Source organism: Mytilus californianus, unplaced genomic scaffold (genome assembly GCF_021869535.1).
Source record: "Mytilus californianus isolate M0D057914Y unplaced genomic scaffold, xbMytCali1.0.p SCAF_12, whole genome shotgun sequence".
Taxonomy (NCBI): Eukaryota; Metazoa; Mollusca; class Bivalvia; order Mytilida; family Mytilidae; genus Mytilus; species Mytilus californianus.
In genome coordinates, this window is record NW_026262604.1 from 49,204,066 (window position 1) to 49,221,722 (window position 17,657).

Here is a 17,657-nt window from a genome sequence, read left to right on the forward strand (position 1 = left end):
ACGGTTATAGACTTAAATAATATGGCACCTATTGTTTATATAATATTGACTGCGGCTACTTCTGGTCACCCTACCCAAATATTGTGATCTTCTGTGCTAAACAAGATTGCACTTCTGTTTTCGTAGAATTCCAAAATTTAAAAGAAACTTAATTGATGTCATTTGTTTTAGGTATTATTATTTGTATTACTTTGATTGTTAAAAATGATTATTTATTTAAAGCATTTTTGGAAACTATATGGGATTCATGGAAAGGAAATGCTGACGAAAAGTTTGGTACGGTGTATGGGAATGTTCTTTACGTATCGGATTTAATGAGCTTAAAAATTGAGGAGGAGTTGAATGATCAGGTAACAGTACTAATGGTTTAATTTATGTAATAAAGGTTAAACGTTTTCAAAGATCTTGAACTCTCCTCTGAAACTACTGAACCAATTCCAACCAAACGTAAGCTTAATCATCCTTAGGGTATCTAAAATAAAATTAAATCTGACATTGGTGAAAAGGTTCATTAGGTAAAGCATTTTCAGACAAATAAAACTACCCATTGTTTGGTTGATGCCACTAAATTGCTAATTTTTGTGACCCCTTAAAGAGTTACTGGCCTGTAAGTAATTGTGTTTTCTTTTATGCCAAGAAATATAGTCACTATGGCTTAATAGCATATTGGTTTAAAATGCATTGTTTTGCCATTGAAGAAAATATGACAGATACCAAAAAAAAATTAAATACCAATTTGACAATGTAAGCACTACTTTATTTCCATTGAAAAGCAGAAATAATCATTGATGAAAGATTTAACAACAAAAAAAATGCAGGTAAGTCATTCAGGTTTTTGGAGGTCTTTTGATTTTATTTAGTTCTATAAAATGTACAAGGATTTTTTTAAATAATCTGTCTTAAACTGATAACATAATCATGGTACTTTATGTTATGTGTTATCTTGATCAAACTTGTATGTCTTCACCTTTGTGATATTTAGTTTTGTTGATGGTTTCCTTTGTATCATACTGATTGAAAAGATCTGACCTTATCATTTTCTTTTTTTTTTTCAGATAATTAATCTTTATTGTAGTGTACTGCAAAAACGGACGGATCAGTGTGTACAGGTAAACGAATTAAAAGTATTTATTTAATAACCGTTTTATCATATTTCAGTGCATTTATTTTAGAGTTGACTGATTTTTTCATCGGCTACTTTAAAGCATGCTTATTTGTTTGTAACTTCCAGGATCAATTCATTTAATTTCGCTTTTTCTACATGATCCATTCCTCCATTAAGGGTATCTGAATTATCATTCTAAACTTGTTTTATGCATTTTTTTTTTATTCATTTCCAATTTCACCAAAGTAAACTGTGTATTGTAAAAGTTACTTTCGCACCCACCACCCTTTTTGCAGAGAATGAAATATTTGATCCACTAAATCATGTTTTATTTTTTCCCTTTTATATAATTTAAGGTCTGTCTACCTTTCGGTTGAAAGACTTTTAGCTTTACTTAAGGATTATAATTATTATCATTATTTTGATATTATTATTTATATTTTGTTCGCCTTTTTTAAGTTGAGCTATTATTTTTAACAGATGTAGCTTTGACTTTGTTTTATATGATATCGTACAGCTTATGAGCTTTTGCCATTGCCCTAACGAAGACTTTTTACTCTCATTAATAGAGTTACCTCCCCAATCTCGATTTTGCGTGTAGATACATCTACTGCGATATTTTATTAGTTTACTCAATTACTCGTTACACCCTTATGATGTCATATATTATTTAACCGAAGCTATCTGGATATTCCTTATAAGAGTTATATCCCATTTGGAATTGTCGTTAAGGAAATATATGCACAACTCATTAACTATGAGAAAAATGAATTTACTTTTATTCCTCGTATTTTTGATGGGTAATTTCATACTGACTTTGAAGAAGTATTGAACCAGGCAAGAAAAACCTTATATAATTTCACGTTCCGATGTAATAGAAACAGTTAAATAAATCCAATGTTCTTGTCACACAATTTGTTTTATACATATTTCCGTTTTCCAGAAAGTGTCCCGTGCAGATTGTCTGATTCTGACCTCAATTTTTGAAGGGAGGAAAAGCGTAACTTGGTTTAAAAAGGTATAATACTATATAATCATCTGTTATTAACTCTTTTTATATAAGTGCTTTTGATTTACACATAGATTACTCTTTTTACAGCTAAAAGCTGGATATTACCAATTCGCCTTTCACGTTTTAACAAAATAATAAGACATTCTAACATATTGATGATATATGTAAATTATCAAATGATAAATAATAAAACAATATGCTAAATATTGTATTGTGTATGGTATTATATTGCTGTTTATAAAATGTATTTAATGTTTCATCGGTCTTTTTTTTATCAGTTTGCAAGTTAATAATAACATTTTACAATACTTTTTTAGGACGATATACAACAGTATGACACTGTCATTGGGTGCATTAATGACGGGAAGTGTCATTGGGTTGCTGTGGTAGGTTTATTTGCTCAATTAATGTTATTAATTACACAAGAACAGCATTTCAGACATTTCGTTGAGTTTTTAGTCATGTTAGTTGTTCTTCTATAACTTAATTCAACTTACTTGACTTAATATATATATTTTCTCATACATTTTTCCAACTGATTTTGCACTCATTTATATGAAAGCATTTATACTGCATGGAAATGATAGTTAGAAAAGAAATATCAGATATAAAATATTGGCTTCTTCGTATAGAATATTATCAAATATTTGCTTCTGAACATTGAGCAACAACCAGTAATTAAGCAAAATATTTATTTTTTTTATAAATGTTAATGTAAACAGATTTAAGTATGTGAAATTAAAAAAAGAGAATAATTTTTGTTTCAGGTTATGGATGTCCAACACCATACTGTGACAATTATGGACCCGCTCAAAATATCAAAGAAATTGAGAACATATGAAAAGAATTTCAAGTAAGATTGAAACTGTAGTTACATGACAGTCGTTTATTGCTTTAATGCATGTGATTTGTTTCAAAGTAAATTTTTATTTCTGTGTTTGATATATATACTTAAAAAAAAGTTTATAATTCTGAAATTTTCAGAAGTGAGTCACAAGTTATAAGGACAAATCTAGAGAAATATAATTTGTTAATCTAAAATGAAAATTACTTCTGGTTGATACTGGAATTGAACTATAATTGTATTATTGATTGCACAGCTTTGTAAATTGAATATAGCAGTAAGAACTGAAGACCAGTTATTTTTTTCCAAACGTTGTTGATATCAACTTTAAAACAGCTGCAATTATTTTTTTTCCTACATTAGAAAGGTTGGTCAAATGAACGGTTTTCTATGGAATGTGCAATATCTCCTTAAGTATCATACATCTAGCTAGACATGTAAGTTCTATGATACAGTCCGGGGTAAGGCAATGGCTGGCATTATGGCTATAGCCAGCTTGACTTTTTAATATATATCAATTTTAAGTAACACATTTTTCTTTTCATATTATATTATGTAGCTACTTCACTAAAAGCAGAGATCTTGGTACATGGACAATCTGTACAGCAGTTGGGTATCCTCTGCAAAATGATTTTAGCTCATGTGGTGTTTATTGTTTGAAGGTACATAAAACATTGGGCTTTGCATGTATGAATTGAGAGTTAATAAATGAAAGTTCAATTGAAGCTTGAGTCTTAAATCAATGATATATATATACTAATAAAGATCACAATTTTGCACGTAAAAGACACCCTTGTTGATTTTGAAAAAAAGGCAGAATCGTACAAACAAGATGAACAAAATATTGTTGTAAGTTGTAAACAACTTGTTTCCCAAACCTGTTTATTTAAATATGTGTAAACAATAACTTGGAATATATATCATGTAAACTATTTCAGTAAAATCCGCAAAGCACAAAGGTTGTGTGAAATTTAACCAAATCTATGATTTGCATAAATTACTTTAAATGTAATGGAAAGAAAAACAAATAAATATGTGGTACTTTTAATTTACCGTTTGTAAAAAAAACATTTTTATATCATTATTAGGCCTACATGAATCATTTCAGTAATTTAAACATTCAGTTTTGAACAGGCCATAGAAAATTTACAAAACAATGTGTACATTTAAGAATTATTTTTTTAGTTCCTCGACCGATACCTAAGTCAGACAGATACATCTTTGGAATTAAACGTCCAAGCTGAAAGATTCACAATTGGCAGTGAAATTGTTCAAGCTGTGCGTAAGTAATCAATAGAATAAAAGCATTTACTAATAGTACCGTATGTTATGTAAATACTTAATATCTTCTTGCTAGACAATAAGTGAATCTAATAAAAAGGGAATATGAATTTTAACATGTTCAATAATGTGTTTGAAATCCTTTTCTTTGATGTTTATCTCAATTCATTGATGATTTGTTTTTAATTTTATCTATTGTTTCTGACCAAATTTCTTTACGCTATAAATGATGTATTTATGTTTCTTTAATGTATTATTCATTATTGATATGTTATACTTAAAAATGTAGTTTGGAAATAATAGCTTAATAATTCCGGTTGTTTTCTGTAATAATTTCTCTCTTTTTTCTACAGCTCAAACTGTACTTATTTTTATGATATTCCATGTCTTATATATGTATGATAATGTGTTGTTGTCAAATATTACGATCTTATTAATGGAAATATAAACATGGAAAGTAGATGTTTAAAAATCAACTAGTTTTTGTAGGTCTAATTAAGTTAGCCGATATATTTATGCGATTGTCTTCTTCATATAAACTGCCGCTGTCATCAATGAGCATCACCATCATAATTACCATCTACGGGAAGGAACGTAAAAAATAACATCAACCAAGTGTAAACATTTTCAATTTTATGACTTATTATCAGCTGCTGCAATTTGTGATTTGGAGCAGAAGAATGTTGTTCCTAATTCATGTTAACATCTATTTCTATTTTACTATAGAAACAAAAGGTGCTGTTATGACATGCTTCTTGTGTGCTAAAGAACCAACTAACATGGTAAATATACATTTATAGATCGTTGATGTTCAACTTAACAGGGTGCTTTGTTATTTTTATTGCTTATTTAAATACGTTTTATGGTTAAAATTGATAATTTTTTAACAGAACCTTGTGATATTGTAGGTTAGAATATAAATGTTTTTTTTTATATCAATTTGATGAACTTTCACTAATATTAACATTTTTCGCAATAACTACATTAATTCATAGAATTTGAACATGTCTATTAAATATTGCAGAGAGCATGTTCATGCTGTAAAAGGAATTTCCACAAAAAGTGTATGACTCCAGGACTATGCAGTCTGTGCTCAATTTTTCCACCTGGTGAGTGCAATAGAAAATTCTACCATTTCTAATTTTATTTAAAGTAATACAATGAAATAGAATTTAATTTGCAAGGACAAAATGCGATATAACAAAATTGTAGAATGATCATTGTTCTTCCATTTGTTCAATAATTCTATAAGTTGCGTTTAATTTCATAACAGAAGTCGACTTATTAATTTTTGTAGATATATTCATGTTGATATTTCTTACATTTTTTATAGATTGCACTAAATGAACTTATTCTAAGATATCTTTGAAATCCAAAGATTTGTTGTTCTCACATTCAGACTCACATGGTAAAGGCAGACGTTTAATGTTCCCCCTCATGACTTAGTTGATTAATACAGAATGACGCTGGCATAGGTACCGTTTGCTTAGTGCACACTACTTTTTAAGTCTTCTTTAAATATTGTCTTTTCAAATGATTTTGTTATATAACTTGTCAGTTTCTTGTTTGCATTGTATAAGCTGTTGGATTTTATTTATTTTTTTGTTTCTTATATACAGATGTATGGTAATGTATAAAATACTGTGAACTTTTAGTTTGGTGTGCTTTATCCTAAATCTGTACGCTTCAAATATAATCAATGTGTAGTCAATATGCCACTACTTTTACATATTATAGTTCTCACTTAATGTTCTGCTTGACACAATAATTACAATTTCCTTATTTATTATCTCTGCTGTGAAGTCATGTATCTTTATCACAACTTCATTTCTATCCTGTATCAATTTTACATTACATTATAATCAATGATAGATAAACATAAATGCATGCAGAAAAAATAATAAAGCATGCTTCTGAATTAATTCCTATGAATATATATAATTCACACAGTTTTCGCTAGAAGTAAGTTCACGTTAAGCTATTAATTTTTTTATGTTTCACCCACACTTATTTAAAAGCACTAAATGGTTCGTGTTGTTCAAGGTAATCTATACTTGACAGAGAGGTTACCCTTTTTTTATATTGCAATTTAATAATTTGAGTATATATTTTTACTCTGAATTGTACTGACTTTAAAAATATTAACCTTTAGTTTCTCTTCATGGATTTTGTTTATTCTTTTTTTTAGAAAAAGTTAGACATTCAAAGAGAGGAAAAAAAGTACAACAACAGGTTTGATATCTATAATTGGTTCATCAAGACTACAGATGATTGTTGCATAACATTTTAAATGTTTATTCATTGAAAACACTTTACCATCGAATTTTCTTCCTGATCATCTAAAAAAAATGAACGAACTTGCAAAAACTGTCAAGAACATTCACAATTAAAAATCGGGTCAATTTATGCTTGTTCTCACTTGATACTTCTGAATAAATCAATTGATTTCCTTATACAATTATTATATTTTTATCTTCTTTTTTCAGAAGTCCATACAAATTTTAGATGAGAATGGTATGTATGCATTTAATTTGTTGATTAAATCAATTAATATGATGGATAATACCTTATGCAAATTTCAGATTTTGTTAACTCTGATCAACTAATGCAAATATTGAATTTGGTTACCTCTGGTTATCTTATGCAAAAAAGTATTGTATTACCTCTGGTCAACCTATGCAATTATTGGATTTGATTACCTCTGTTAGTTTATGCAAATAGCGGCTTTTGTTACATCTGGTCAACTTATGCTAAAATAGTATTCGGTTAACTCTGGTTACCTTCTGCAAATATTTAAATTGTTACCACTGGTCACCTTCCGCATATAGGATTTGGTTACATCTGGTCATCTTACGCATATATAGGATTTGGTTACCTCTGTGTACCTTATGCAGATAATTGATTTGGTAACCTCTTGTCACCTAATGAAGATAACGGATTTGGTTACTTCAGGTCAACTTATGTAAATATTGGAAAACGTTCATCTAGTCACCTATGCTGATATTGGATTTGGTTACCTCTGGTCACCATATGTATTTATTGGATTTGCTAGCTCTTGTCACATAATGTAAATATTAGGTTTTGTTACCTCTGCTCACCTTACCGCGATATTGCATCTGAATACTTGTGGTCACCTTGAGAGTGGTTTGTATGCATTTAATTTATTGTATTAAACCTTTAATATGATAGATATGTACACAAAGTTCATATAATGCTGCAACTAATATTCTTTTTGAACTTAAAACTTGCAATCGTTTCTGGTAATGGCCACTTAGGCTTAGTTGAACAAATCATTTTTTGTTTCTTGATTACCTTACACAAATATTTAATTTTGATTACATGTGGTCATTTTTACCAGAAATTAGATCTGTTAACCTCTGTTTGCCTTACTACAACGGGGTTACTTCTGGTCACCTTATTCATATATTGGATTTGGTGACCTCTGGTCACCTTATGTTAATAACGGGTTTGGTTACCTCTGGTCACCTTATTCATATATTAGATTTGGTTATCTCTGGTCACCTTATGGAAATACTGGATTTGGTTACCTCTGGTCACCTAATGCAGATTTCAGATTTGGTGACCTCTGGTCACCTTATGTTAATATTGGATTCGGTTACCTCTGGTCACCATATGCATTTTTTAGATTTGGTTATCTCTGGTAATTAACATTTACATACAACATTTAAGCACCTATGTCACATATACAATTTTTGAACGAATATCTAGAAAAGGCAGTTTTTTCAAAATCAGTATAATATTTCATTATTTTTTTCATTGAAATGGTTTACGAATGGATCCTTTCTTTCTGTGCGTAGATTTGAAACTGCCATCATCATTAACTTTACGCCCCCGTTTTTTCAGAACACACTTTCGGCTTACTGAATAGTCATGATCAGTTTTTGGACTTTTGGATTTTCTGCTTGGAAACAGCGGTTGCTGCTTTCGCTTTCTTGTTGTTTTGGAAAAGTTGGTTGTCTTACAAATATGTAATGCCGTTGTGAGTGCTTGACAAATAGCTTTCTTTTTTTTCACGTCAATTGTCTGGAAATTTTTATTGTTTACATATAAATTGATTTCCTCAATTTTTCTTTTAATAGCCTGGTCGGTTGTTTCTTTGTCTTCAATTAATTGTTGTTTTGTTTCATCAATTGAGGTAGACTCTATGTCAGGTGATGGAACTACCAGTTTTGCTACAATCACACAAACACAATGTTTACCATGGCTATTGGCAAAACATGTACATTTGAAAGAGGTCAAATTAACAACTGATACATTTCCCAATCTTGACAAAACCTCTACCTGGTTGTTATCTCTGTCATAAAAATATTGTTCTGCATTAAATACATCCATTGCTTCTGATCTGCGCTCTACAGTAAGGTCGATGTTCCTTTTAGAAGCAATCAATTCAGCTAAATGAACATGCTTACACATTCCTGAAAAATAGTAGAGAATGGAACATAAATAACTTGTACCTTTATGGTTCACTTTCAATTGTACAAACTTTAAACAAAACCACTAATGAACGTTGAGTAAAGATTTACTTAAATTGGATCGCATTGTTTTAGAAAATTTGATGAGGAAAATGATTATTTGCACTTGTATAACCTGATGACGGTTGATAATGCCTTGTTGGAAGACAAAAACAATCAAAACCGAGGAGACTCATAAAACCATAAGACATTTACAACAACAGTAAAAAACAATAATAAACAACACGAATTCCACTGAATACCTGAAGTGAAATTAGGTGCTTTAGAAGGATAAGCATTTCCGGGAACCATATACGGTACCCGAAATTAATAATCTTGATTTTAACAATTCATACTTGATGGTGTACTTTTAAACATTGTTGGACTGACTTAAGATGCTAAAAAAATACCTCTTGTTGTTGCTGCTGGACAATTGCACACTTCATTGACAATGTCCACATTATAAATCGTCCCAAATGCTGTCTGTGATGGAACAGTGCATTCTGTGGATGAAGTCCATTGCACAGTTTGGTCGAGTCCTGCCTTGAGCATATTCTCTGCTGTCAATTTACTTTTGTCTCCCCTTTGTCCTCCCATATTTTTCAGGCGACCAATCTTTGCGAGTTCATCCAGGTAGCTAAAATTACGATGTTTTTTTTAATTTATTTTTGGTTATGAAAACATAATTCAAAGATCTAATAATAAATTATTTCTTAAAAAATTGAATTCACAGTATTTAATATTCAATGTATTTGCATCTTAAATTAAAATGATCTTTCTAATTTCAGACGATTCAAGTGAACGATAAGAAGAACAGGATTGTGACAAATTTAAACTTACTTACTCATAAAACATAGTTACATTTCCATGGAGAAGGAGTAGTAAGTCCTCTACTCTGCTATTGGCATACCCACCAAGGAAATGGTATTTCATGCCCAGGAAAAACCTGAAAATGACTTTGAATTTATGATTTATATTTGAATGTACAAATAGAAAGTACATAAAATATTAATGTGTTAACATTTGAATGTTATAAGTAGCATTATATTTTTTTGTTTTAATATCCTCATACACATCAGGTTTTGCTAGACTACATTTTTTCATTTTGTCTGCTTTTATGTAATTATCGACTTGCATTGACAATTATGATATTTGTATTAAATTTGCATAACCCTATCATGAAAGAACGGCAAAAATCCTCTCCATATAGTTAAAAATTGTAAAGTTTATATCATGCTATGTCTTTGGTTACCCATGAAGAAGTAGGATTTAGACAAAGTGTAATACTTTTTATAAATCAGGTCATAAAAACAGAGACAGTTCAGAAAATTTATCCCCAAAATAAAATATACTTAGTTACTATTATCAAACAGATAATAATTAGATGATGCTTAAAATTTCGATCTTGTAAAATATAAGGTGTATAGTAATAAAATGTATTAATAACCTTTCAACTAAGTTATTTGTATCTTGATCTTCATGACAAAAATGTCTTCCATAGTTGGCCCATCGACATCCCCACTTGTCAGTACACCAGTTGTCTAACAAGTAGTCTGCTATTTTTAGGAAGGCATCTTCTCTTGCAACATTTTAACTTTTTGAGAAAAGTCTTCTTTCTGATGAAAAATTATATTGACACATTTCTTTTGAGTATAAAATCAGATTTTATAGATTAAACACGCGTGTACTCATAAGCATTGTATATTTATAGGTAAGATCTTTAAATCGCATTAAGCAACTATTTGTACTTTCTAAATTATTTTACTGCTTTAATTCAATAGAGATTAATTTCTATATGTTTCAGTGGGTTTTTTTTCATCTTTTATCAACCAAAATTCATTGATTGTATTTTTTATTATTATTATTATTGCGTTTTAATTGACTCTATTTGAAAAATCTTGTTGATATGATTTTGATATTAAAACAATTACAATGTTGGAAAAGGAGAAAAAGATCCCACTGAGGTTTCATTTCTACAGGGATTTTTCTTATAATATAAACATATCAATAACCAATCGTGTTTCATTGTGAGGCAACACACTCGTGATTAATTTTTTAACAATGTTTCACATCCTCTGCATATAAAACTGTTATTATCAGAAGCAGGTCAAGTTTTACTATGTAAATTAACATTCACCTAGTACATATTAAATATTCGAATACATTATTTGAATTTGTCAGGACCAACTCAAAATTATTGACCAATTTAAAAATTATTATATTTCACTGTGGTATCATAGGTTCATTATATTTTATTTGTCTTAACTATCACGTTTGATTACCTTGCTACATATTTTCATAGTTCTAATATAGTCAATAACTTTTTTTCTGGTATGTGCGTGCATGGGTCCTGATACACCAGATTCTTTTTTATTCAAAAATCTGTACACAGCCTGTAAATCAAATCATTTATATTTAGTTCATGTCTTAAAGATTCTTGATAATAATAATTAAACATTGTCTTGAATATATCATGATTATTTTTCAACAAGATAATATTTGATCTATGAAAGTATTAATGCGAAAGAGTCTATTTATTAATTCAAAACTGACCTCAAGCTTATAAACACAAAAAAAAAGATATAAAATGTTAAATCCAATGCAATTAATACTTATTGATCCAAAAGAGTGAAACTTCACAGAATAACTCTCATTTAATAACTGATTTTTTTCCCATAAAGAATAAGGTAAAATGTATGATACATATATTGAATAATATAATACCTGTAAAACATGAAACCAGCAAAGTAAAACAGAGCTGTTTGGGAATACTTCATTAATTGCGCTGATTTCTTTGGTATCTCTGTCTACCATAAAAGATCTAGTAAACAAAATGTAACACTGCAGTATCAACAATCTATATCTTTATCTCATATTGGTTTTATTCTATAATACTATTTGTTAATTTGTAAATAATTATGTAAATTCTTTTTTTTTTATATCAATTAGATTTTTAATTTGTGATTCAAAAGTTTGGAAACAAGCCTAAAAAAGCTTTAATTATTATGTTATGTATAAACCTGACTATGCTTTAATCTTAAATGCTTTGGTTTTAAAGCCTTGCTATAGATCACACTCAAAAGATTTTAAGGAAATTGATGTTTTTGTAAGTTTCATTAGTCCATTAGAAAAATATTATTATGCAAAAATTATTTATCTAATATTCTTTGCCAAAATTCAACTGAAATTATTGTGGACCTTAATTGTATTAATTTTGATATGCATGAAAAAATGTTTCTTTAGATGAATCTTTCATAGCATTGTCTATTTGTCATTTCAAATAACTATCACTGCACGAATATGTGAATAATGTCATAGTTTAACCTGTAATTTTTACAGCCAAATTAATTAAAACATATAATTGAATGGTATTTATTTATCTTTTATATCCATATCAGATTTGATGTTGACTCCGAATAATGTTACTAATTGTAAACAAATAATAAGACGAAAATGAAAAGTGTTAATAAGCAATGATATTGAATTCGAAATATTGTCAACTTTGATACCCACAAACCTTGGACGGAAATCAAATCCATGATTTTCAGCCGTAGTCTTCAGAGATCTCAGAAATATTTTGACAACTTCACCAGTATCATCTGACGAGATACAGTACGAAAGAGGAGTGCCTCGGCCTTGCTGTTCATCTCTTGCAACAAGAGCATAGAATGAATAACCATAGGCAGTTAATCCTTAAAACAAACAAAAAACATGTTGTAAGTTTATTGTCACACAGTTCAATTCTTTTAAACGTATCAATATTTTAAATTGAAATTTCCATGATTATATACAAGTATATACCTTTATATGTAGCATCTAAAAACACCACATTTTCTGCTAGTTTCACCATTCTTTTTCTTTGTGCTTTATTCTGGTAAATAATTACTAATGGCTGTACTCCCCTACAATGTAAATGTTACATATTTAATGACCAAAAGTATGAGTATGGATTATATATTTTATGTTGAAATCATGTCCATTTAATGGAAAAGAAGACGACAAACTAGCTACATTGTACTCATATTAAATAACCTCTATTAAAACTGAAAAAGACAAAAATGTAAAATATATTGACAAAATATATGACTTGTGAACAAGTGTAGCACTAAAAACACTCAAAAGGATAAAAACCAAAAATACAAATCATCTATTATGAGAAGTCAGATATACGTTCAGTCTACAGAAAACTCATCTGTACAGCTCTCATTGAAACATTTTACAGACAAAATCATATACGAAATTGGACAGACGAGTACTATAAAAACTATTTGAACATAAGGCAATCCAGTCATATCTGAAGAACAAAACAGGGTATCAATCAGTAATTTCAGAATTACTCTTTATCAGCATTATGCTTATATCAGTTATTAAAATTTACAAAAGTACATTATTATATAAGAATAATTACTCTTTCAATTCTTGGTAGAAAATTATCTCTTCCTTCAGTATTTGTGTGCATAGCTCGTGTACAGCTACAGCATCATTCTGGTGAATTCTAAAACAAATGAGGAAATATCATAGATCAATACCAGTACTGACATATACAAAATCAATGTCAACAGTACATCTGTATAATTTGACCAGAAAACACCAAAGTTAATTTACTGTGTAAAGTGCATGTTTACAATCAGATTGGTAAAAAGATTAAAATGGTGAATAAAGTAATGATTTTAACAGACGAACCATTGGGTTTGCAAACAGTGCATCAGTTTAAAGAACCACAAACCAAAGGCTGTATCTATAAATGTGATGGAGGTAACCAACGTCATTTCCAGTGTAAGGTACTAAATACCAAATGCTCTTTAAATTTCACTTTACTAAAGTATGTAGATGTAACAAGACGGAACCAAGGATATACTTTGTGTAAAGCTATCATTTTTTTTTAAATTGTCCAGATGTGACCAAAGTTGCGGTGAACAGTGGTAACCAAAGTCAATATATGTGTACGGTTTCAAAAGGGATATAGATTATATACATATCTAAAATAGACATAGGAAACACAAGTATGATTAAGGTAGCCCTAGTCAATACCTGTGTATCATTATATATATGTTTCAGGTGACCAAAGTTAACAAAATGGTGAAAAGTGATTATCAAATTCTACAAACATTTAAGGGTACAAGTGGCGACCCAGGTCCATATATGTGTTCATTAACCAGAGGTTACCAAAGTCTGTATATGTTAAGTGTTATCAGAGGTAGCAAAGTCTTTGTCAATATTAAGATTTGGTTCAAGTTATCAGAGGTAACTGAAGTCCGGATAATGTGTTATTTTTCGATGACTGGATACGTAGAGACAAATATAAAAAAGAAGATGTGGTTCGATGACTGGATACGTAGAGACAAATATAAAAAAGAAGATATGGTATGATTACCAATGAGACAACTATCCACAAAAGACCAAAAATGACACAAACATTAACAACTATAGGTCACCATACGGCCTTCAACAATGAGCCTGTTTCTTTGGATTTTTTAGAAGAACAAAGTAGTAAGTACATATTTTAAGTAAATCTTTTGATTATGTTTTGATACCTTTTATCCATTTTGTAACGTTGACATATATTCTTAATGTCAACTGGTGTCAGATAGTATCTTCTATCGTGCACATCAAAATGCCCTTGATCTCTAGCCCATTTCCATGCTTTGCACAATATTTCCATGGGTTTTTTCCCCTATTGATAATGAAATAAAATTAAATTCGTGTCAATTACAATTAATTTCAAATTTAGTTAAAATCTTTTTGAGCTTAAGGATTTTTTCAAATCAACACAAAATATGTCGTTGTATCAATATATGTCATTGTAAATATATATGTCTTCTAGAATATTTTATCATCAATGCTATTCAGCTTTAAACTGGTTTTTTCATTAAAATATTTCATACAAGCGTCCGATATTTATGTAAATGCATTAAATGACTCTCTGGCAAGCCAATTTTATCCTAATCATTTTATTTTTGATTTATTTCAACCTATTCATTCATTATAATCTTTGCAAATTATGAAAAAATGCGCCGGAAGACAAACACAGACATCGAAAAGAACAGAATGGTTGAGAAAATATTAAACTCCAATAATGTCAGCATACACAATTTTTATTATCATTGTGTTTATAAGAGTGCCAGCAACTTATAATTGAAAAATAAGTCAATTCGTTATGAGCAATAAATTATATATAATACCGACGACATGAATACCTGATCAAGTAAAGCATCTATATAAAGCAGTAAGCTGTGAACTGGGCGTGATTGGTGTTTTTCCTCTTTTATCTGTAAACTGTGTCCATTGTGTTTTAGTTGTTGCCGAATTATTACTGCTTTTTTACTCAAATGGGTCAAAAATCTGTGTAAGAAGATATTAACATGCCCTTTAATGATTTTTTTTACATGTACAACGTCACTGGTTAGTACTGTTTTGCCAAACGTATCATTATTATATTTATTACAACAGCTTGTAAGCAATATTTAAGATCTATCGGACTTGAAGAAAAGGATTATTTTTTCTAAAAATATGTGTAAGGCTACTTCGAATAACTGCTATGGTTGTTGTGTTCTCCTTGTAAATTGATAACTTATCATCAAAATGATATATACCAAATTCTATATAATTTGATACAGGGATTCTCTATATAATAATTTCAACCATGACAGGGTGTATTGACCCGCTCATCACATGAAATGTCAGGTAAACTAGCCAGAAACTCATGAATGGTGTATGCCCGGTGAATACCTGTTTAAATGTGTTTGGTTTAGTAATATGATAAATGCATTTAATTCCCACTCTCAAGACACGGACAAAAGGTTGCTTAACTACAACAAGGATGTTAGGATCAATAAATAATGATGTTCAAACGCTTAAAAGTTATAAATTAATTTATAGTTTTGCATCATAAAAGAAAAGTAAAAGAGATAAATGAATATTACATTAACATAACATACTGGAATGACACATATGCCTGACAATTATTTGCCCTGGTATTCAAAGGACCTGTTTTTTTTCCTCTTGGTTTATTACATCTAAAATAAACATGATAAAATTTAAACAAATATGCATCTTAACTTTATAGATAACCAAAGAGAAAAATGTTGTGCAATATTTCAGAAAATTCATAGTTCAATACGTTTAAAAGCTTTCGGAACTATCTGTTATTAAAGGCCATACTATAATTACTGTATAAACTATAACACAAAACGTATATTATTGAAAAAAAGCAAGAGAATAACATACAACCAGTAGTCAAGATTATACAACTCATCTCTTTCAAAACTATACCAATATTATTTTCTGTCACAAATGTATCTTTTAACTCAGCATTGTCTTGCAAATTTGATATGCAAGATATGTAAATAGATTCTTTAAGAATGTTTACGATTGTTACTAAAGTTGTTCTCTTTTTCTATTTATTGTTTATTTGGAGAAAAACAAGAGCGGATTTATTTCAAGATAAAATTCCTTTATAGATTATCGACTTAGATGATTAAAGTTACCTTTCACACCTGTATTGCAATGTGGTTTTATTTGCTTTCCTGTGAATAAAATTCCCTGTGATTGTTATATCCATTAAATGCTTGGTTATGACGTCTTCGTTGTCCACTTCATTTCTGTTGAATGATAAGCAAAAACTGAAGCCAAAGTCACAAATGCTAGCTGATAAAACACAACAATATGTTTCAGTGTAATAGTGTGACCAAAAATTCATCCATATATTCAGAAACATTGGAAAGAGTTACACCATAGTATAATAGACTTAAATTGTCCCCCAAAAAATGGAGTTCTTAAAAATGATCCCTTTGTTAATACAGTGATTTTTATATTTTGTAAGACTATTTGAAGTTCAGTAAAATTATTCTGAATAACAAACAGAGTTATTTTTCAATAATCTGAAGGTATATGTTTTGCTGTGATAGATATTTATTTTCTTTTAATTCTATTGAAACCATTAGGTCATAGGAAGAAGGTAGCATATAGAAATTAGTTGATTTCAAAACTATATATTTTCGATTAAAATAAAATTTCCCATACCTTAAACGTCTAACAATGCAATCAGTACCATTTTTCCGTTTTTTGATGAAGGTGGATCTCACAAACTCTACGAATGGCATATCTAGGGTAAGAAAAGCATATGTATTGCTATGTAGTAACACTAGTTTACTTGTTATAAATTTAAAAACAAATGATGACATCGATGAAAAATACCAACAAACGACCTCTGCACCAATTTTCTTGCACCAGATGCGCATTTCGACAATACATGTCTCTTCAGTGATGCTCGTTGCCAAATTTTTGAAATCCAAAGCTTATATAAAAGATGAAGAGCTATAATCCAAAAGGTCCAAAAAGTATAGCCAAATCCGTGAAAGAAATCAGAGCTTTGCATGAGGGAGATACATTCCTTAATTTATAATAATTTCTATATTTTGTAACAGCAAATTTTAATAACACAAAAAAATAGTTGCATATAATATATTTGAACGTTTCAACAGGCGCAAACCTGCACATTACACGTAAAACAGCAGTAAAACATTAAAAGAAAAGACGCACTATAAAAGCAAATAATGGAAAATGGCTTAACTCTGACAAAACAATTAACGAGTTACAAAAAATACAATTATAAACATAAGTATACTTCGCGACACAGTATTAATACAATAATAAAACGCATTTGCAGTATAACATAGACGTTACAGTTAATAATAAAAAAGGAGGACACATGATACAACTATTGCGACAAAATGACGTTAGATAAACCACTTTAAATTTCGCATGTAAAGTCAAATTTAAGTATAATAATTTTGTCGTAAGAAGTACGGAGAAATGGAAATAAAATGTGTTTTAAATGCATTGTTGACTTTCGAAAAGCCTTCGATAAAGTCATGCTCATTGGTAGTATCTATAAACTGCAACTTTATAATACAACTAATTATTTTTTATAGAATATTGACG

General features: G+C 29.4%; 3 protein-coding genes across 7 annotated transcripts in view; 1 reads left to right on the forward strand and 2 right to left on the reverse strand.

Moving 5' to 3' along the window:
• The first annotated feature begins 812 nt into the window (after positions 1-812).
• On the forward strand, positions 813-5,383 carry LOC127721105 (uncharacterized). The gene is made up of 6 exons (XM_052227783.1): positions 813-818; positions 2,885-2,970; positions 3,521-3,623; positions 4,147-4,243; positions 4,969-5,024; positions 5,267-5,383. Exons 1-6 carry the CDS (start codon positions 813-815, stop codon positions 5,381-5,383), a joined length of 465 nt encoding a protein of 154 aa, XP_052083743.1.
• Positions 5,384-7,986: 2,603 nt separating this feature from the next.
• On the reverse strand, positions 7,987-9,341 carry LOC127721950 (uncharacterized). Its single transcript, XM_052228799.1, has 2 exons — positions 9,125-9,341; positions 7,987-8,678 (listed from the first exon to the last, which is right to left on the reverse strand). The coding sequence occupies exons 1-2, from the start codon at positions 9,309-9,311 to the stop codon at positions 8,017-8,019; spliced, it is 849 nt and encodes a 282-aa protein (XP_052084759.1). The 5' UTR covers positions 9,312-9,341; the 3' UTR covers positions 7,987-8,016.
• A 1,655-nt stretch (positions 9,342-10,996) lies between these two features.
• Positions 10,997-17,657, reverse strand: part of LOC127721949 (OTU domain-containing protein DDB_G0284757-like) — a 269,632-nt gene continuing 262,971 nt past the window's right edge. The window contains exons 12-14 of one of the 5 annotated variants that reach the window (XR_007991542.1): positions 14,249-14,388; positions 13,123-13,199; positions 10,997-11,107 (exon numbers count right to left, since the gene is read on the reverse strand). The gene's annotated coding sequence lies outside the window, so the exon portion shown is untranslated. Of the gene's footprint in view, positions 11,108-12,582; positions 12,617-13,122; positions 13,210-14,248; positions 14,389-15,001; positions 15,057-17,657 lie in introns of those variants that run through there. The other 4 variants (XR_007991540.1, XR_007991543.1, XR_007991541.1 and 1 more) reach the window with 4 other exon arrangements.